This window comes from Miniopterus natalensis, chromosome 4 (assembly GCF_054644295.1).
Source record: "Miniopterus natalensis isolate mMinNat1 chromosome 4, mMinNat1.hap1, whole genome shotgun sequence".
Taxonomy (NCBI): Eukaryota; Metazoa; Chordata; class Mammalia; order Chiroptera; family Miniopteridae; genus Miniopterus; species Miniopterus natalensis.
The window spans coordinates 11568308-11590717 of NC_142084.1; the positions used below are offsets into that span (position 1 = coordinate 11568308).

General features: G+C 41.9%; 2 protein-coding genes across 7 annotated transcripts in view; one reads left to right on the forward strand and one right to left on the reverse strand.

The window, feature by feature from the left end:
• Nucleotides 1–3431: 3431 nt before the first annotated feature.
• GPR151 (G protein-coupled receptor 151) lies at nucleotides 3432–4694 on the forward strand. The gene has a single exon (XM_016202904.2). It carries the CDS (start codon nucleotides 3432–3434, stop codon nucleotides 4692–4694), a length of 1263 nt encoding a protein of 420 aa, XP_016058390.1.
• A 2974-nt stretch (nucleotides 4695–7668) lies between these two features.
• The window catches only part of TCERG1 (transcription elongation regulator 1), a 61130-nt gene continuing 46388 nt past the window's right edge, over nucleotides 7669–22410 (reverse strand). For 5 of the 6 annotated variants that reach the window (XM_087816284.1, XM_016202916.2, XM_087816285.1 and 2 more), the window contains 7 exons: nucleotides 19821–19971; nucleotides 15457–15621; nucleotides 14992–15174; nucleotides 12219–12398; nucleotides 11251–11334; nucleotides 9911–10011; nucleotides 7669–8725 (listed from right to left, as the gene is read on the reverse strand). In XM_087816284.1, the coding sequence (XP_087672410.1) occupies nucleotides 8524–8725; nucleotides 9911–10011; nucleotides 11251–11334; nucleotides 12219–12398; nucleotides 14992–15174; nucleotides 15457–15621; nucleotides 19821–19971 (1066 nt within the window). In that variant the 3' untranslated portion in view covers nucleotides 7669–8523. Of the gene's footprint in view, nucleotides 8726–8997; nucleotides 9092–9910; nucleotides 10012–11250; nucleotides 11335–12218; nucleotides 12399–14991; nucleotides 15175–15456; nucleotides 15622–19820; nucleotides 19972–22410 lie in introns of all 6 variants that reach the window. The other variant, XR_015714386.1, reaches the window with a different exon arrangement.

Below are 22410 nucleotides of genomic sequence, written 5' to 3' on the forward strand. Positions count from 1 at the left end.
AGGGACGTGTCACTCAGGAAGGTCCCACAGCAAAGGACAGCCTACAAAACTGTAGGCAGGGATGGGCTTATTAAGTCCGAAGCATGATCTTAACCGTTCGGGGCCCACATAGATATTTCAGTCCTTTCCTTGCTGAAAAGGCTGTTCTTTCCGGACAATGTGCCCCTACGAGACAGCAACCTGCGCCATCCTCTTTATGGTGACATCAATCCCTGGGAGTCCGTCCTCTCCAGGGTCTTTTTGGTTGACCAGGGCCTCTGATCACATTATAACAAAATTCACAGCTGCCATTATAATGTGCACGTAACAATGTAAACAGCAAACAAGCTCTTGCAAAGAAAAAAAAAAGAGTTAATAGGAAATACATCACCATGTCAACCACAGCTGTTTGGATAGGACCACAGGTGATCTTTTTTGCCAAGCAAGTTGCGAGTTCTGCACACGCTGGCCCCAGGCAGCCACCTCTTGGTGGTACCATCCTCTTGCTTCCCAAAGAGCCCTCACATCTATGTCCAGATTTTATTCCCCACAAAGTCGAAACGTGAGTTACCTCAAAGGCAAAAGGCCCTGGCAGGAGAAAGGTGCCAAACCCCGTGGAAAACGAAAAAGCATCACTCTGGCGGCTGAGACCCCTGGAGCCCAGCTGGTGCCCTGCTACCAAGGAACCAGTGACCCGGACAAGGCACTTACACTGTCTGAGCATCTGTCACCACACCTGGAAAATAAAGGTTCCACCCAGACAATCCAAAAAGCCCCCTTCTAGATCCAAGATCCAAGAGTCTCGTTTTTCAGGGACAGGGTTCAGATCTCCTGATTCCCAGTCTGTGGCACTGGAAACACACAGGGTGGCCATCAGGTCCGGAAACACACTCAAATGCACAGTAAACTGTCACTGATATTTGCTAACGGGACAAAATCATCACCTGCCTTTCTAGACTTGCTGAGTTTTGTAACGAACAGCACAACCCATCTCCTTCCATCACCTTCCCTACAGTGGTCTTAAGAGCTGGGGACCCAGCGGCGGAAAGGGGGATGGGGCAGGGGAGGGGGTGCTGTCTTGTAGGGGTGGCCATTCAGACCCGGCCAGATCTACTCAACTTACCTTAGAGATGGACTGTCACTCAGCTGGCACCTGCAGCCTGGAGCCACACCCCAGGACACCGGAGGCCAAGTGACCGGGACGCGCCACGCAGGAAGGCGCCACAGCAGAAGATGCTCCACCACAGCAAGGTAACAGCCGTCCAAGAAAGAGGTCGGGGGAAAGGGGCCTCGGCGAAGCCAGGCCGTGGGCAAAGAAGGAAGCACCGACCGCGCCCTACGGCCTTTTATCAGCTTTGGGAGCGGGGGCGAGGGGTGGTGAAGCGATTGCAAACTGAGGGCCACCGGATGCGCTGCCCACGCAGACTGAGCCGCGCGTGTTCCACGCGCCAAAGAGCCGCAGCTGGTCTGCAGCCCCGCCTGGCCCCCGCCCCGGCCCAGCCCCACCTGCGGGGCTCAGCCTGGGAGCCCGGAGGCCGAGGGCGAGGCCAGCTCTCAGAGGCCTGCAGCAGAGCGCGCTAAGGGCCCTGATGGGAAGCAGCCGTCTTCTGGGGCTCTCCATGCAGGGCCGCGCACGCACAGCGGTGACCAGCTCCAAAGAGGCTCCGGTGGAGGCGAGCGGGTGGGCGTGTGGCGAGGCCTCAGCTTGGATTCCGGTCCCCGCCCGAGCCTCCGCCTGACTCTTCCCCACCGGCTCTCCATTTGCTCCAGGTGGCCCCCATCCCGGCATCAGCAGCCAGGACTCTTGCAGCACGGTCGTTGACCTTTCCTGGTGGGTCATCTTTCCAACCAGAATGTAGGCCCTCAAGGAAAGGGACCCTCCACCCCACGGGCTCCCAGGGGCCGGCACTGTGCGGGGCTCAGAGGAGGAAGGGGCTGGGAGCTCTGTTTTCGGTGCCAATGGGCTCAACATATGCTGTTGAGCTGAAATCTACCAATTTCACAGCCACGGTGCTTAAGGAAGTCAGTAGCCCACAGCCTCCTTAGCGGGCAGGACAGCTGACGGCCGAGGGACCCCACTCTGGGTCAGACCCTGGGGGCCTCTCTCCCAACTGTTATCTCCTAGCTGTGTGATCTTCAGACCCCAGGCAAGCCGTTTCACCTCTATGCCTCGACGCCGTGGCCTTTAGGAGTAATAGCACCCTCTCCAGCTGGGAAGATCCGGTGCATGGAACAGGTAACACAGAGATGTGCACTCAGAGCTCACTCAGCACCCGATTGTCAGTCACTACAGGCGTACACCTCTTTATTACGCTCCACGGATGCTGCATTTTTTCACAAATTGAAATCAAGACCGTCCACCAGCAAAAAGATGACTCACTTTATTACAATACTTCATTGTGGAAGCCTGGAGCTGAACCCCATGTATCTCCGAGGTCTCCCTGCACCATTCACCCTTCCCTGGAACGGAGCTATAGGGTAAGCTTCGCCCAGACCTGGTGGGAAATCACACTTAGCTCTGCTTTTGTCAGAAGCCACTTAAAAGCTTGGCCACCAATTTGCTTGGTCTGGGTTCTTTTGAAGATTAAGCTGCCTGTGGTTCCTTGTGACTTAAAAAAAGTTTACAGCTCAGATTTTGTTTTGATTAGCACTTCTGAGTTTGCAGGAGCTACCCCTTGGCATCCTCACTATGGGTGCAGCCCCCCTGCCAGCCGGGAACAGCAGCCTGGGACCCAGCTGAGGCATGTGGGGTGGCGGCGGCCCTGTTGCTAGGGTCTCGGCATGAGTGTGGAAGCCCGTTTTCAAGCCGGAGGAACCAGGCGTGGGAGGCAGCGAATGCGGAGTCCCAGCACTGTCTCCCTTTCCCCCTGCCTCGCACTGCCTTTCGAGGCTTCATCCTAAACCACAAGCTCTCCCTGGTCCCATCATTTTTATTTTTTTTTCCGATCACAGTCTGCAAATAGGATCATCCCTCCTCTGAAGGCTGCTCAGCTTCTAAGGGGGAAGAAATCTGCCCCGGCCTGCGCCAGGTCCGCTGGGCCACGGTCTCCAGGTGGTGGTGGTGCTTTCGTTTCGGGGACTCAGGTGTGCTGTTGCCTGAATTACAGGCGGCAGTCGGGGTGTTGGAAACAGCCGCCTTGACTGGCTCTGGTGGCCCCCCAGGAACCTATCCCACTTACATGTATGTGCTCTTCATTTATCATTTATGGGTACACTGGGGTTTTTCTCCATGGGGTGACGCTTTGATGTTAGACTTGCTAATGAGCAGCAACCATGCGCCCTGCTGCCCGAGAAGAGCTCAGTAAGTCAACTTTCTTCCACATCCTGCTCTCAGAAAGCAAGGGGAGGGTCCAGAGGTGTCATTTGACACTGACGACAGCGTATTTATTTTCTAAGCGAAAGAGCCAAGGCAAAAAGACACAAAGCAGCTGACTTCTGTAAGGAGGTGCCGGATGGAAAAGGCAATGCCTGCAGCCGCCTTCCCAGGCTCCAACTCCAGCACCATGAACGTGTCCTTGGCTCACCTCCACTTTGCTGGCGGGTACCTGCCCTCCGACTCCAAGGACTGGAGGGCCCTGGTCCCGGCTCTGCTGGTGGCCGTCTGCCTGGCGGGCTTCGTGGGGAACCTGTGTGTGATTGGCACCCTCCTTCACAGCGCCTGGAAGGGAAAGCCCTCCCTGATCCACTCCCTGATCCTCAATCTCAGCCTGGCGGATCTCTCATTGCTGCTGTTCTCTGCGCCCGTCCGAGCTGCCGCGTACTCCAGGGCCGTCTGGGATCTGGGCTGGTTTCTCTGCAAATCCTCCGACTGGTTCGTCCACACGTGCATGGCAGCCAAGAGCCTGACAATCGTTGCAGTGGCCAAAGTATGCTTCGTGTACGCCAGCGACCCAGCCAAGCAAGTCAGCGTCCACAGCTGCACCATCTGGTCGGTGCTGGCGGCCATCTGGGCGGCGGCCGGCCTGCTGCCCCTGCCAGAATGCTTCTTCAGCACCAGCAGGGTTCTCGCAGGCGTGGAGATGTGCCTCGTGGACGTGCCCGCGGAGACCGAAGTGTTTGCATCAGTGTTTGGTAAGCTCTACCCTCTCCTGGTGTTTTGCCTTCCTTTACTCTCTGCCAGCTTTTATTTCTGGAGAGCTTATGGCCAATGCCAAAAACGAGGCACTAAGACTAGGCATCTTAGAAACCAGATGCGCTCCAAGCAGCTCACGGTGATGCTGCTCAGCACTGCCATCGCCTCGGCTGTTCTGTGGCTCCCCGAGTGGGTAGCGTGGCTGTGGATGTGGCACCTGAAGGCTGGCGGCCCGGCCCCGCCGCAGGGCTTTATAGCCCTGTCTCAAGTCCTCATGTTTTCCACCTCTTCGGCAAATCCTCTCATTTTTCTCATGATGTCAGGGGAGTTCAAGGCATGCCTGAAGGGCTTATGGAAATGGGTGAGAGCCAAAAAGCACCCAGCTGCCTCGGCGTCTCAGGAACCACCAGCCGGTCACTCGGAGGTCCTTCCCGACAATGTTCCCTCGCCAGAGTCCCCAACATCCATCCCTGAGCAAGAGAAAACTGGCTCTCCCTCCTCCAGAAAAGAGAAAACGGAGAAGGCAGAGGCTCCCACCCTCCCCGACGTGGAGCAGTTTTGGCACGAGAGGGACACAAACCCTTGTGTACAAGACAATGACCCTATCCCCTGGGAACATGAAGATCGAGAGACAGGAGAGTGATAAAGGACTAGGTTTCAAAGCAAAGCAAATTGTGGTCATTGTATTTACTTGTACTGCTACTGATCAATATGGCTGACTTTACCATATAAAACATGATAGAATTACCTTTAGGAATTAATTACAAAAATTGCTTCCCAGTTTGCATTTCCAAAATGTGCAATTTGGTAAGTAGAGAGAATGCCATGTTAAGAGCAGTAATTATGTTTCAGAATTAACACCCGGCTGCCCAAGAACTGTGCTGCACATGGTGAGCGCCCGGCTGTGGTCACTGTCCAGGGGCTGCTGTACCCGTTGCTGCGGAGCTTGTCTGTCGAAAGCTGAACCCCTTCCCCTCTGGCTTCCTCCGAACCTGCTTTGGCCCCAACTTCACCCACCAAACTTTATTCCACACGAACAAAAACTCAAAATCTACGTCCACAGGAGATTTTTGTCTTGAACATACTAACGAATCAATTTCAATGAGTTACCTTCATTTGCTTAAAATAATTTACTTGACGAAAATCTCTGCAGAATTTCTGAGGCTGAGGGTTGCAGACTAAGGAACATCTCCTTACTCCAGCTCTGGGCTAATTTCAAATCACAGCCTCTTTTGGCTGGTTTAAGTAAATCCAAACTTCACCTTATACTAAAACCTGCTTCTCTGATCTTTTAAATGCCACCTCAGTGAGTCTTCAGTGTCTGAGTCTGAGGATTTTAGCAGCTCAGAGTGACATTCTATATTGACATGGAGAAAGAACTTTAAAAAAATGACCCTTCTCTCTCTTCCCAATTATCTATTCCTCCCAAATACAGGAGGCAGTTTACTCTTCTACAAGCTGAGATCAATCTGTTCCTCCCAATATCTCCTTCCTCTCAAGATAAACTGTAAGCCATGGCTAATGATATAGGTATTAATTACTGAAGGCAATCATCAAATAGAATTATAAAGGGGGGACCCAGATGAGCCTTCTTGTTAAATGGCACTGCATACCCGTAACACTGAACTTGAACCCTGCTCCACTTTTAAAATGCCTCCGTTAAGTTATAAAGATGAACAACAGTAAGAAAACAAAAAAACAAGGGCAACTCAGAAAGAGAAGCAATACAATTAAATTTTGTGTCCCAAACATACTACCAGTACAACTTGAACAGGTAATAACTGTTCATTTTACAGCACATTAAAGCACACCCCCAAAAACGTGCTTATGATACATTTCCTGTCCTATTAAAAACAGCAAGGACATTTACTCATGGTTCCTGATTACTCTGTAATGAACTCCGGGGCGTTCTCACTGAAGGATTCCCTCGGGGGGAGAAACTGTCTTTAAGGCAAGCAATGAAGAATTTGAAATATAAAAAATACGCTGTGGATGGAATTTTTTTTTTTTAAATGTTCGGTCTGTGGATTTTTTTGGTTTTTCTTTTCACAAACGGTCATGGTCTGTTTTAACACAGAAGATAGGGCTGTTTTCTTTTTACTTGGTTCATTACAAATTTTATTCTAAGGCTCACATGATCACATAAAGTACAATTTAACCTAAGTATCCAAAATATTGTTTTTGTGATAGGTTATACAAAAATAAGGTTATCTGTGATAAACTATTTGAGTTAAATATTTTTATGTACATTATATATAGTATGATTATATATAGTAAATGTAGGATGCAAGATTCCAGTGTTCGATATTTTAACTTATAAACAAATAAAGACAATTGTTTCACTTCAGATAGTTTTGGAGAATTAAAGTCTGTTGTGAATGCTCCTTTTCATCAAAATCACTCAGCACAATGGTCTTGATGGGCGGTGAGACCTTCACACAGGTCTCAGGGTAAACTGAATCATTCATTTTTAAAGAGTCTGCTGATAAGCAGCAAATCCAGGGGCAGATACTGAAACACAGTCTAAGTACAACAACCCTTTCATTCGGAACCGAACACACAAAGTCCTGGCTTGATCCCTTAAAGAAATGGGCACAGAAGAGTTTGATTTGCAACTTACATGAGCAACCAACCCCAAATACTTTACAACGGTAGGGAATTAGGTATCGCCAGACCGGTTTCTTCACACTTCCCTACTGTGAGAAGCAAAATACTATGAGGAATTCAAATAACAAAACAGTGCAGGAGCTTCACCTTGTGCAGGACAGTCCTATTTTTATAATAGTCGTGTCTCTTTTATCAAACACCTCAGTTTCACTCCTCAGAGAACTTAAAAATCACTCAATAAACTTATAAAAATAAACTACATTAAAAAAATGAAAAAGAGGAAAAAAGAAAAAAAAGTCCTGTTAATTAGCAATTTTACAGGTTAAGACCCTAGTGAAATAATCAAATCCAGGTCACGACATACCAAGTCCATGTAAGTTTTATGGCATATAATGTGTTTGAGCTAAGCACTAAGTAACCCAGATGTGATTGTGTGTGTGATGCGTGTCTATGCATGTAACATAAACACAGATCTGCTGGTGTTCCCTCTTTTTAGCTTTGTTACAATCACAGTATGTGTAAGATTAACAGAAAAAATAGATTATACTCTTGACGTGCACTTTTCTAAACATTTATTCATGTGGTACACTGACACCAGGACCCTATGAAGGAATGAGACAGGGATCTTTTTAAGCTGGGAGGTAAGACTGCAGAGCGGCTGGGGATCAGAGGTGAAGCTCCCCGGTGCAGTGCGCACAGCACGTTGAGAGGATGCCAGGAGCGTTAACTGTCAATATATTCATATAAAAAGGCAAAAACAAGAAAATAAAAATCAGCTTCTTGCTACAAAGCAGAAAGATATTGCTGAGACTGAGCACCAACATGGTTCTTTACAAATCCCGGCCTTTGACACTGCAAATAATTTATTATTATCTTCAAGTCTCAAAACTGTGATATTTAAGACTTAAAGTCAACTTTTTTTGGTATCAAATTACATTTGCTGCTGCTTTTAAGAACAGGTTTTTTAAAAGTTTTTATAAATTATGTAACATAATCATATACAATCCACATATAGAAAAAGGGCTGGTTTATTGTAGTTCAAATACATAAACTGAACATTCAAACATCTTAAAATTAAACTTTAGAAACAAAAGTTTAACATTCAAACAGGAGTACAGTTTACAGGGAACACCCAGGAAGGTCATCTGTTGCCTAATCCAGAATATCGATAAAGATCACTTAATGGTGAACGTGTTTAACCAGCAGTTCTAGTCTGGCCTACATGTTAGTTAGGCCGTGGTTCCATACCTGAGAAGAAATTCCTAATAAATCTTCTCTTAGGCTAAACAAGACTTGGCCTCTAATTCAGAGGGATAATCAAAGCACATACGTGAACAAATAAAACTAAAGTGTTCTTTAGAGACAAAGGTAAAAGTATGTCCATTATAATAATCTTAACCTCTGGAAGATAAGAATTCAATTTTCAGTGTTTTCTCTTTTACCCGCTTTAAAAAAACAAAATCAAAACAAACCCCAACTTAGGTTTTCTTGGAGTCTGTGGTGTTTGTATCTTGCAAGTTCAAACCACAAATGCTCTTACATCTTGCATGTATAACACTGCTAGAAGGAACGTCACCAAGTCACTGACTTCCACACCTCATAAAGGGATGATTTTTAGCTTCAGGAGTTTAGATTTACTAGAGACAGCCTATATTTGAGTATGTATGTCAATCATGCCACACAAAGAAAAGCATAAATATTTCCAAAGTGTTCTCTGTTCAGCAACTGTTCACGAATGCTTCTCCTTCTGTTCGTCAGATGGTTTTGCAATAGTTTGACTAATGCACATACATGTAAAAAACCTGAAAATTGGCTCATGCAAGCATTTTGAATTAATAGATACCCCTGTGGAAGAGTATGCAGAATTATTTTGTTGATCGCCTGGTGGGCTCTGACGCTGTGGGAGGTGGGGGTGGGCCCCGGCGGTCCAGGTCGTCCACATACGCCACAATCAGTTTCCGCCTCTCCTCCGGCACACAGTCTAGTACTAGATACCGTTTGTCGTTCTGCAAAATTTTTTCTACATCTTTCAGGTGCTGATCAGATTCCTGGATTAGCTTTTTGGATCTGAAATAAGAAAAGAAGTCCAAGAATTACTGACTGCTGTTCACAGGCCTTGAAGATATGAGCTGGAAATGTCCATCTAGTTCCTAATTGTGTTTCCACTTTTTTTTTTTTTTTAAGAAAAATTTCACTGCAATGGTCACCTTTGTAAGTCACCTCAGCAAAGACTCCAAGGAGTGAAAGGGCCTCAGAAGCTGAATTACCCTCCCACCCCTACTGGTGGTCCCTCCAGACCAGGGCTGAGGGTGGGTGGGTGAATCTTGCCCGTGCTGTACCTGTTCTGTGGATGAACAGAGGACTTCAGTCTGCGGGGCTGCCAATCCCAGCATCTTTCACAAGCTTTCACTTTCACATCTTTCACTAAATTAACTACAAAAATGTAGAAAGAAGTCTTACTTCACATCTAATTTAAAAGCCCAAGCTGATGCAAAACATTAAGGATCCTGACCAAAAAATCCAATGACAAAATACCTAAAAACCACACCCTCAGCACTACCTAGCCTCCCGTGCGCATACCCTTCATTAAGATGCTTTGAATTTCTCTTAACGGAAGAAAAGCTGGAGCATGGACCAACAATGGTTTCCTGCACAGGTTACTAATCAATGTCAGATCACTCTCCTGATAAGAATCGCTGGGGAACGACGGGGTATGTTACAGAGAAATCTTGTTTTAAAGCTCTGAGTTTATAATCTAAAATTTTTACTTAAAACTATCCAGCAAACTGGTTTCCTCTGAGAAAAAAATGTTTCTGCTGAGCTTAGATGACTTCAAGCTTCAGAACGTTCAGCAACACTGAGCAGGCTCCAGAGGAGGCAAAGATAACTGATAGCGAAGGATTATTTAAAAGTCTCTTCACAAAACACAATCCTTACATAATTGGGGGCACTCCTAAAAAAGCACTGAAGTGAAAATAGAAGTCTGTTTAAAAAATGGATGGGTAACACAAAATAAGAACTGACATCTGGGCCCTTTCTTTAAAAAAAAAAAACCAAAAAAAAAACCAAAAAAAACCAGTAAGGTACAGGTGGGCTGGCCATCTTTGGCCTCTGATACAAGTTGGCTGCTGTTGCTGCTTCTTAAAAGTTAATAATGTCAACATGTGTGTGAATGCCAAGTACGCCTTGGCCATTAGCGTAAGGACTAGTAAAGACAGTGACTGCGGACATGAAACATCCCACTGCACACACCTGTATGTTATAAATTTGGTCTCTTTCAGAAGCGTCCTGAAGTCAGCTTTGGCAGTGATGTATTTGTCTCTGATGTATTCTTCGAATTCTCTTTGTTTTTTCTGAAAAAGACAATAAGATTAGAAAAGAAAAAAAAAAAGCCCACTAATTCCAAAATTAATATCAATCATTTATAAAACCAGTAATTTGTAAGTCACATCATAAACTAGAAAATTCTAAAAAAGCCAATAAGGCAAAAAGGTACATTTATCTGTGTTCAAATAACATTCATTAAAATACAAAATCTGCAATATACATTCGTAAGACAAAAAAGAAGAATGCAGAAGCATATAGAATAGTAGTTGCAGTTGAAACAGGGGCTTGCTCTAGGCTCCACAGTGCTGAGGGTTTGACAAGGCTTTTCCTTTTCATCTTCATAATAAGCTCAAGTAGTAGAAACTTTTATAAATAAAAAGATGTGCATTTCTTGTAGACTGTATTTCTATCTTCAAGCCCAAAGACACTAATGTGGTATAGCTTATGGACATACCAACTGTAACATTCAGAACTTAAGTTACACTGAGCATTTAGCTTTCCTAGTAATAGTTATGAGAGGTATAAACTCTTTGGGCTAAAAAAAAAAAGACGTCACTATCGATTCTAAACAATCAGAAAAGTTAGAAACTGAGACTGGATCTCTCAGCTATGAGTCCACCACTCCTAACCAAGACCCGTGTATTTCATGGTCCATGCATCTAAAACACAACTCAATAGCACTTGAGAAGAATACTAATCTGTGGGTTTCTGGGCTCTACTAAAGAAACCATCCAGGAAAGGAGGATGGTGGGAAGAGAGCAAATGGAAAGCCGAGGGATAAGATGGATATAGTAAGCCATACTTCTCTTGACATCGCTCACTACTGCAGACCCTCATAGAGCTTGTTCCTACACAGGAGTCAGAGAGCACCAGAGCAGGGAGCAGCTCACAAACTCCATGCACGAGGCTCCTCCTCCCGAGTCTCAGGAGCACACAAGAACTAGAGATCACGCATGGTGTTCTGCTGGCGTAGCTTATGAGTCAGGCGCTTTGACAGCCTGGGACCAACGACCAGCCTGAACATACCCCTCTAGTGGAACCTGACTGTGCAATAAATTAAAACCATGGCTTCATTAAATCTCTGAAATCCCAAAACACAGGTTTAACACCAAGGATTTTTTTTTTAAGTTTCCACTGTGCTGTACTGTTAACAAATCATGCAAGAAAAAAAATTATGAACTTAAAATCATCAGCTTAATTTTGCTGATTAAGCACCCAATTAATATTTATAAAGTGACAATAAAGCTCAGACAAAATCCTCTTACCCTGTCACTGGAGGAGAACTTAATGCACCGAGGATCTTCCTTGATGATTTTTTTTACTTCTTTCCATGTGGATGTTAAGGTAATCTTTGAAAAGACAAGACAATAAAAACATAAATACAGCTCATGTTTACGGAGGGGTCAGACTGCAGCAGGTATGGAACATAATATTACTCACTGCCCTGAGAGCCCCTGCAAGGCCAAAGCGTAACTGGATTAGTTAGGGACAGGGAAGCAGCTTTAACTCCACAGGTTATTTTCATGGCCACACTTTCAAGGTGGTCTAAGACAATCTCCTACAATCCCTGTACCTCCAGGGGCCATACTATACCTTCTGAAGAAACCACCCCCCAAAGACAACAGGTAAACAGGAGCAAAACTTGGACAATAGAGTATACACACTGCCAAACACGGGGGATATGGCGCCACATTGCAAATGGAGCCAAAGAAGGAATTGATTAAATCTATTATCGGGAGGGATCAATGACCACACACAGCTAGGGACATTCTGAAGAGCCTCAGGAGCAGGTATGACCTTAACAACTACAAAAGGAAGTAATTTTTAAGTAGTAAAGATACCATCAACATTTTTACTTGGAAAAAAAAAAATCATAGAAGTGTCATAACCTATGAATTCCAGTAATGGATCTAAAGACCATGACACTAATCAGGTCAATGTTTTACTTTCTGGAATATTATTTTTAAATCCTCACCCAAGGATATTTTTTCCGTTGCTTTTCAGAGGGGTGGGGGGACGGGACGGACAGACAGACAGACATCCATGTGAGAGAGACACACTGATTGGGGATTGAGCCTGCAACTGAGGTACGTGCCCTTGGCTGGAATAGAACCCGGGACCCTTTAGTCCATGGGCCCATGCTCTAACCACTGAGCAAAACTGGCGAGGGCTACTTTCTGGAATTATTAACAAAGATCCGTGTAGATTAAAATAGGAAAAATAAGACTCTTACTGCGGAAGTTTCATCCAGAAGTTGCCTAAAGTGCTCCCTCTTCTTTTTGGTAAGTGCTTCAATGTGTTCGTTAAAAAGCTTCTCTTTCTCCTCTCTCTCCAACAAGGATCCGGACTCCCAGCGGTGATCTTTCCGGAGGGTCCTCCGAGTGTCCGACCAGGACACATCTGAAGAACGAACCTGAAACAGAGAACCGCAGCCATCACCAGACTTATCTTTTCAGACTTCAGCGATAAAGGCTCACTTGTTTAGGAACCAGACACTTAACAAAAGCAGCTGCTGGTGACTTCACCTTAGTTAAGGGTTCACTGAAAACCTGCTGCTTTAGGCCTCAATTCTCACCTCCCAGAGCTCACTAAGCTATCGAATACGAGTTCAGAGGTGAATGATGGAGAAGCACCTCATCAGCCACGGCCCCTCTCTCCACAGTACTCGGGCACGCTATTTAACATCTTACCAACTTCTAGAAGAGGTGGATACAAATAAACCAGGAAATACATTGTCTTATCGGAGCACCAAATAGCTCACAGGAGGGGAAACCCCTCTCAACAAATCGTGAGCTCAAATTTGTACTTATTAGCTACATGCTGAAGTGACACTTCCAGCACAAGCAAGAACTGCCTTGGTGATGACAACCAGGTAACAGACAACCAGCCAGGTCTAGCTGGCTCACCAGCCAGTGGAAAGGCATGCTTCACTGCTGGTAGCAGCATCAGCAGTAAGTCCCACTGCTGCCAATGCTAAGAAATATGGGAGCTAAAAAGACTGAAAGGTAAGAAAAAAGAAAAATGTCAGAACATTTATTTAGCCAACATTTATCAAGCATCTGAATACGTGTCAGGTAAATACTATGCTGAGCACTGGGAATACAAAATAAGATGCTATCCCTTTCCTTAAAGGGCTCACGTTTTTAGGGGAGATAGGTATGTAAGTAAACAACGGCAATAACATGGAGTAAGTGCTGCAGATGTCTGTGCTGAGCGCAAGCGTAATAAAGCAACAGTGAGACCAGACCTGCCCAGATGGATCGGGATCAGCCTCACAGACAAGATACTTGAGTGTGCTCTTAAAGAACGAGGAAGTTTGCCGCAGTGGTGGGATGTTTCCAAGCATTCCAGGTGGAGGGACTGGCATGAGCAATGGCAGGACTTGTTAAATGTAAGTATGGTTCATTAAAAGTTAAGTTCAGCAAGGCTAGAGCCTAATCAGGGGACAAGAGAGGAAACCAAAGCAGATAAGGTAATATGAAGGTAGGGGAGGTCAAGGAACAAAGTCTTTTATATCATGCTAAGGAGACTGATTTGTTTTTTTGTTTTTTAAATTGGTTTCAGAGAGGAAGGGAGAGGGAGAGAAACATCAATGATGAGAGAAGACCAATGATCAATCGAATGCCTCCTGAACACCCCCTACTAGGGATCGAGCCCACAACTCGGGCATGTGCCCTGATGGGATTAAACTGGTAACTTCTTGGTGCCTGTGACGATGCTCAACCACTGAGGAACACCAGCCCGGCTCAATTATTATTATTATTTTAAATATGCCTTTATTGATTTCAGAGAGAGGAAGGGAGAGGAAGAAACATCAATGATGAGAGAAGATCATTGATCAATCAGATGCCTCTTGCACACCGCCTACTAGGGATCGAGCCCACAACCCGGGCATGTGCCCTGACTAGAAATTAAACCATGATCTCCTTGGTTCATGCATCGACACTCAACCACTGGGAACCCCAGCCAGGCAAGGAGACTGATTTTATATGTTGGCAACTGCCAAGAGTAAGGAGGACCTTGACCTTCCACAAACACTAGGGACAGTCACAAAATCAGATTTGCCTTTCACAAAGATTTCTGTTGCTGCAATAAAGATGAATTTGGGGAACATAAAGGCAGGGAGAGAAATGAGGAAATGGCTCCAGCTGTCCAGAGAAGAGACAGAGGAAACTAAAAACTAATCAGCAGAAGCAAGGGAAAAAATCTGAAGACCCGACAGGAGTGATCTGAAGGCAAGCCCACTGACAGAAAAACAGTAGGAAAGATGACGACCAAGAAGTGGAAAAAACAAACAGAAGAGCAGGGCAGTCTGGGGTATTCACTGTAGGAACAACACACCCTACATATCTCAACAACCCTGGGTAATGCAGAAGTATTTCCAGGAAAGTTTCAGGGTATCTCCTGGGTTCAGCACCCTTCTAGTCCTACTTCTCAAACCATCTACATGGACAATAACTGGTTATTACAATTATGACCCTAAATCATCAACAAAAAGGGTAAATGATGCCCTGGTTTGTGTGGCTCAGCTGGTTGGAGCACTGTCCCAAGCACTGGAAGGTCACAGGTTCAATTCCTGGTCGGGGTGTGTATGGGAGGCAACCAATCGATCTCTCCCCCTCTCCCCGCTTCCACCCCTTTCCTTCCTCTCTTAAAATTAAAAAAAGAAGGGAAGAGGAGTAATTGTGTTCAGCATACTTTGTTTCTTACTATGGCCTGGAAATGTCACTTTAAGATGACTTCCATCGAGACCAATAAAAATAAAACTCTGACACCAAATGATTATGAATTTTCATACATACAAATCATCTCACTTCTGAAAATGTTAAATAACTAGGGTTTGCCTATTTCAACAGGGCTAATGCCAAGTACTCAATTTTAAAATACTTTATAAATAACTTACCGAATTGTATCCCTCAGAGTCAATGTAAAGACTATTATAGTGTTCACTATGAGGTAATGTAACACGCAGTAGCACACAGCAAAAACAGAAGAGGAATGAATACCATGTCAGACAGAAGCGCCTTGAAGTTCTGGATCGCTTCTTCCCGTTTGTGCTGCTCTCTCTCACGGTCTATTTCTTTTGTTTGTTCTGACCGAGCCTTCTGAACCTCTCTCTCTCGTTCCCGAAGGCTGGCCTCAATGCGGGCTTGCCTTTCAAGCTCCTTTTCTTTTTCAGAGTCTAAATTCTGTAAAAATAAAATTATATTATCCTTTTTACCAACTGCATTAAAATGTTTCCACAAAATAACCAAGTTTGCCTAATACAAAATTCCAGACCGACTCTTTACCAAGAATACTGTATACCTAAACTCTGTACCTCACTTTCAAATCAACTACCAGACATTCTTACGTTATAAGAATATCAACAAGAAAAATTCCAAACCCCCAAACAGCAGTGAGTACCATTACAATGCAATTAAAGAATTTATTCCAAGGTTACAGGTCAAGTAAACCCAACAGTTGGTTACCTTGGCTATTTTTTCAATGTACTGCTTGAAAAGGTCCTCTCTCATCGATGAACTATCCACTGCTTTGTACCGTGGATCACCTTCCACTTTGTCTTTTACTTTGCTCCATCGAGACTGACTGTCCAGGTGATGATTAGACAATAGCTCAAAGAAATCCGATTTAATCTACATTTCACAACAAGATGAAGGGAAAACATTGAGAAATTCCTCATATCTAAATGCTTACAACTAAAAAAACCTGTTCACTTACCTTAAAAATGAGAATAACTGTTTAAAAGCACTTATTTAGGGTAGAATACGTTTTAGCAAAAGAGAATGTCAGAACTGCTCTTTCATGAGAAATATAAAAATCAGTACACATATAGGCTGTCATTTACAATTTACCAAAGTCAAGATAAACCATATTCCCTAATAAAATTCAAATATAGAAAAAAATTTTATGTTGTTTATAACATTTGATCTCAGAACTGCTAAGTTTTCATAAGGAATATGAATTTGCATTTATTTTCAGCTAAGAATCAGCTTATAAACTGACAGTTTATGTTAAAATACTTTAACATAAATCTGGTAAGAATGATTGATTTTTAAAAGTAGATGCATATGCCCGGCTGGGCATGACTCAGCGTTTGAACATTGACCTAGGATCCAGGCGATCAGGGTTCGATTCCTGGTCAGGGCACATGCCCGGGTTGCGGGCTGATACCCAGTCGGGGGCGTGCAGCAGGCAGCCAATCAATGACTCTTTCATCATTGATGTTTCTATCTCTCTCTTTCCCTTCTCCTTTCCTCTCTCCGAAATCAATAAAGATATATTAAAAAATTAAAAAATAAAAATAGATGAATAAAATTTTTGTTAAAATCAACAGAGGAACTTAGAAATAGTTGAGCACAAAGAGCAAGTCTTATTCATTACAAACCTGAAACTATCAAATGTCTAAAAACAAAAAAAATAAGTTAAATTTTTATATTTCAGTTTTTAAAAAGAGCAATGGTTTTTTTACCCTTATATACAAGAAAATTATAAAAATTATGTTGGTCATAATTAATTAATCATTACTTAAAAAAAAAGCCTGCATTCAAATTTCCTGTACATTTTAGCCACTAAACATATATGCCTTTACCATTACACAACTCAGAATATGTTAATGAAAGAACATACTTAACAACTACGTACCAAATTAGTAACACTATACCAAAGGTATTAAATATTAATCCTTTAGTATCAAAATATGCAATACTTAGAAACCCTCTCCTAAACTGTATTTATAAAAAATTTTTAGATGGGGAAAGAAAGGGATAAATGAGGCATTTATTTTTATGCACCTTTGAGGACTGTTTTAAAATTTAGTCTCATCTAAATTATTTTGTGCTCCTCCCAGGGAAGATACACAAGGCAGCCAAGGCAATTCTGCAGAGGATTCTGACCATGTCAAGAACCTCTTCTCCCCACAGAGATTAAACATGCTGCCTTCCCTCCAACCAAGGAAATGAGAAATTAGAATGGAATCAGAACTGTACATGTGTGGGAACAAAATAAATGAAATCATTCTTTCTGCCGATTCCAACCTGTCTCATTTCCTCCTATAACCTCATCTCTCCTATTAGAGGATTAAAAGGGAGGTTGATGTCCTTTCTGGAAAAAACACTTGTAAGGTTATAAGAAACCGTTCCTACATTAGAGAATTTTTAAAATGACAAGAGCTAATTGGCTGTGGAGTTCTCTACTCAACTTGGCTCTTGTCTTTGTTTGGATTAATGAGAAATACTCATAAACTGAGCATCTGCAGACAGTGATAAAGAAACTACTTGATGTAGTGATATAAGGTAAATTTACTGTTCATCTTGTCCACTGTGTATCTGACATGAGGGACACCAAATTCCTAGATGTGTGTGATAACTAAAAGGCAAAATTTATAAAATTCATGTTAAATAAAAACATGCAAGATTTATCAAATAGGAATCTTTCTAAGCCATAGGAATTTATATTAACTTAAAATAATTTTCAAATATTAAACACAAAGCCTATAAAGTCAAAATTATCAAAGTTTTAAAAATGTGTGATGTATAGCCAAAGCAAACTTTAAATAAAACTTTTTCTCCAAATGTGAAAGTGCCTTACCATCTAGGCTGTTTAATTTAACAGGGAGAAAGAGTCTCCTTAGCCTTAAGTACTATAACAAAAACACTCAAACTGTCCAACAGGAAATTTGAAAGAGGGAAGAGAGAAAAATGCCAATTTCATAAAAAAAAAACTTCATTATGTGCAACTCCAAGTGTGTTGTTCCAAAAGGTAATCTGAACCACAACTTTATAAAAATTGGTTAGAATAATAAATAAATTATAATAAACAAAAACTTTAGGGGAGCTACTTTGGCAAACAAAACAGTCTAATAAAAATAGAGTTTGGGGGGCATTTTTTTAATAAAATGGAAAATACCAGTGAAGGCTATATGAAAATAATTATACCCTTTAGCTTGAAAATGCCTACTGAAGGAAAACAAAGGATTTCACCAAAAGTCAATGTCCTCCACAGGCTTTTGGTTCAGCAAGTAGTTTAAACTTTTACTATGCAGCTAATGATTTGATTAGAATTGCAAAACAAGGAAACTCCAATATAACAGCATAATACCGGTACTGATCTTACTCTTCAATTATACACAGTTAAAATGGGATTAAAAAAACTAAACAAAAAAAACAACAGTAGAAACAATATACTTCGTAAGAATATACAGTGAAAGTAATGAAGAATGGGATAAAACTTCATTGAACCAAAAACACTTCTCAGGATGTGAATATAAAATACACTATATTTAAACCCTTAAAGAGTTCTGCTTTCATGGCCTAGCTAGCGATTAATTTTGCATTCTTTAAATTGGCTTTGAAAGTTTTACTTTATTTTTAAATGTAGTAATGGTACAAAGCCAAACCTATAATTTAGAGAATTAAAATTTTACAACCAAAAGAAAATAAAGCTGAATACATTCGGGTTATTTAGATGTAATGTCTACTTAATTTCTTATTTTAATTAACACACTCTGGGCACAACTCTCATCACTTCATAGGGAAAAAGACTTAAAAAATGTAAAGTACCAGAACTGTGAGAGGCTAAAGTCACCACACAGAGAGATACCAATTCCTTCCTCACTATGGAATCCCATACTATGTTGCGTATCAGTGATTGACAACTGTGAGACTGAACTGTCAGGCTGCACAGCACAAAACCGTAAAGTCTATCCATTTGTTATAAAACAGAATATATAAAATAGTTACATAAAAAAGTGTTTAGGGAGAAAAAAATTAGTTATAAATGCAAAGAGAAAAACATTCAATTGGTATAAAAGCAAGCATACAAATCATACAATCAGTATCAATCATCTATTTACTCGGTTTTCTTTAATCAAATAAGTTATTACTAAAGTCAAAAGCAGCAAACAGTTTATTAACATGTTTCTAATATACATACAGTGTTTAAGTAGGATTCAATTTTGCACATTTCCTCTGAAAGGCATAGTCATTTTACAAAATACAATGTTAACACTGAAATAATTCTGGAAAAATCTACTTCTGAAGCCCAATGAATCAGGAAATTTCAGATATTTCTGACAAAATTGTTTCATCTAATACTGTTGCTGTTTTCAGTGAAAGAGGATTCTTCCCAGCAAGAGTAGTATTACTTCCCTAACTATTTAATTGAATCTCTAATATTTTAACTTCCCGGAACAAGAGGCAATTCTAAATGTCAAGAATGATTAGGTTTCAGAGGTTTTCCCTCCATTCACGAAGCATGCGGGGACACTAAGGGCAACGGCTCACGCACCACTGGAGCCATCTCCCTACCCATCGGCCTCCCCAGTGGTGAGCTTCTCTCCATTCCCGACACTGCTATCAAATGACATTTGGAATTCATTAATCTTTAATCGCTGACCTTTAATTCTGATAAGCAATAATTTATATGTAAGACATGTTTACTAAAAGATTAGAAAGTCACTAAAATGCTTTTAGAGGGGGGGAAAAAAAGATAAAGAAGGTTTTGAAACTTAAATGTTACCACCTATAAAAAACCTTGAAATCTTAGCAGGCACTTAGCTGGCCAGGGACTAGACAGGCCTATCCAGTTCTGCGTTTACTGGACATCTCAGTATTAATAAAATTTAAAGCAACCCTATGTAGTTTAGTGAAGCTACTAAAAATAAACATTATGGAAGTAAAGTGACAGACTATACACATATAAACAATTATAAAGCTGAACAGTAAATGTGGGTCCTGTTACTTATGCTCATGAGTGAGACTAGAAACACAGCACCAGCTATCCCTTCCCATTCACACTCCCATCGATCACGCCACTGGAACTAAAACCACCTTACCTTCTCACCTCTGGTCTTCGAATCTTCTTTCTCTTTCTTCCTTGCCGCTGCCACAAATTCATTAAACAAGGCTTCTCGATCTTTCATCTTTTCAATTGCTTTGAATCTTGAATCCTTAGCATGCTTGGCTGCAAATTCACTAAAAGTTGCTCTGTAACAAAATGGCAAGTGTGCTAACTGTGGTAGGGCAATTTCTGCTTGTAGAAGGTACAGCAGGAGATGCTATTTTTCCAGCAAGAATGTGTGCCAAAGAGACACCGAGTCCCAGTATCTGCTTAAACAGTAAGAAACGAGCTACAGAAAGGAGGAAAAAGGTCTGAAGGGTGAAAACGTGGTTAGGGATTTGTTTACTATCAGAATGGTGGGAGAAGGCTCCACACATCAAGAGCAAAGAATATGTGTGCTTCAAGAGACTTAAGAGCTCATCTTGTTTCATCCTCAGATGAGGCTGAGTCCTGCTTCTAGCCATGATGGAATAACTTTTGTTGAATTAGCTCTACTTCCATAAGCAACTATAAAACAGGACAAAATACAGAAGGAAACTGATTTAAAGCAGTGGACAACAGGTAGAGTAAAACTGAGGTAAGCCCCACTGCCCTCTGTGTCAGGTCAATCTCCCAAGGTGCAGAGAGCTGCTGTCCAGAGTACGAAGGTCCCAATGAGCTAGAAGCAGCAAAGATCAGAGTTTGGGTGCTAAAACGCCAGAAAAAGAAGCCATAGAGAGGGTGCCCCAAAAGAAAACCACAGAGGGTTCCTCATGAGTCCACAGTCAAGGCTGAGCTGTACAAGAGCAAAAAAAGACCACTCCCTCTACCAAGCTGCTACATGGTTAAGGGCAAAAGAGAGAGCCCAAAGACTGAAAACTGCTGGGGGGAGAAAACAGTATTAGGACAACAAAGCTCAAAAGATCCAGAAGGGATGCCCAGCCGGGCGTGGCTCAGCAGTTGAACATCAACCTAGGATCCAGGCGATTCCCGGTCAGGGCACATGCCCGGGTTGCGGGCTCAATCAATGACTCTTTCATCATTGATGTTTCTATCTCTCTCTCTCCCTCTTCTTTCCTCTCTGAAATCAATAAAGATATATTAAAAAATAAAAAATTTTTTAAAAATTAAAAAAAAAAAAAAAAAGATCCAGAAGGGAAAACAAAGTTGGAAGGTTAAGAGAAATACCCGTGGATCCAGTTTCTGCGATCCACACTAACGAAACATAAAATCAAACCTAAAATTACTGTGATGAGCCAGTAACTAAACTGCCTGCTAAAACAAGAATTCACACTCTTTAGAGAAAGATAACAAACTCGAGTCTCTACCCATTATTCACAATTTCCAATATTCAATTAAAAATCACTAAACATACAAAGAAACAAGTGATCCATAGGGGAAAGAAAAAAAAAACAAACAAACTTAAAAGCAAATAGAAACCAAACCCAAAATACCCACATGATGTTCTAGGTAGACAAATACTTTAAAACTATTTAATTACATTGAAAGAATTAAAGAAAAATAGGTTCAAAGAATTGAAAACATGGTCAATGAACAGGAGTTTGAGCAGAGATATGGAAAATATAAAAAAGAGACTGACAGTAAAAATTCACTTGGTGGGCTTAACATGAGAGCAGAGATAGTAGAATAGAGTCAATAACTAGAAATTAGAGCAGTAACAATTATCTAATCAAAAGAGGACACATAAAAAAATATTGGAGCCGCCGGGCGGGTGTCGCTAAGTGGTTGAGCATCGACCTAGGATCCAGGAGACTATGGTTCGATTCCCGGTCAAGGCACATGCCCAGAGTGTGGGTTCACTCCCCCATAGGGGGTGTGCAGGAGACAGCCAATCAATGACACTCTCATCACTGATGTTTCTCTCTCTCCCTCTCCCTTCCTCTCTCCGAAATCAATAAAAATATATTTATAAAAATATATACATATTGAAGGAAGGGGGAGAACAGCCTCAGGAACATGTGAGATAATATCAAACACGTTAATATGTTTAATTAGAATCCTAAATGAGAAAAAAGTGAATCAGGACAGAAAAAATACTAACCAAAAACTCCAAATTTAATGAAAAACATCAGTGTATAGATTCAAAAAGCTCAGCAAACACCAAGCAGGCTAAATACAAAGATGAGGTGTATGAGAGCTAATGAGGAAAGGTATAAAAAAAGAAGTTTCTCCATGAATAAAAGGCATTTACAAAGTTTTCATAAATTTGTCTATATTTTAGTATCTGAAGCTTTTACCTTATATAATAAGAACTTACTCTTATAATAAACATTCTTATATTTAGCATGTTTTTCGAGGGGACAAATAAAAGCAAATTAAACAAGATTATAGCCTTTAATTATAAATAAAAACTGGCTGGTTAACTTCAGAATTTAAAACATCATCTGAAGCTTAGAAGTACCACTCACAGCTAGCATGGGCTATTTTTAAGCTTTGCTAACCAAAGTCAGATTCTAATAATCTTTTATAGGCAACTGATATTACTCACGATATCTAATTTCATTAAGTCAATATTTTTAATGATAGGACATATCACAAACCTAGTGTGAATATGTAACTATAATGAAATTCTAAGGTAAAATAAA

Coding starts and splice junctions, on each gene's coding strand:
- GPR151 (XM_016202904.2), top strand. CDS start 3,432: ATGGAAAAGGCAATGCCTGCAGCCGCCTTCCCAGGCTCCAACTCCAGC.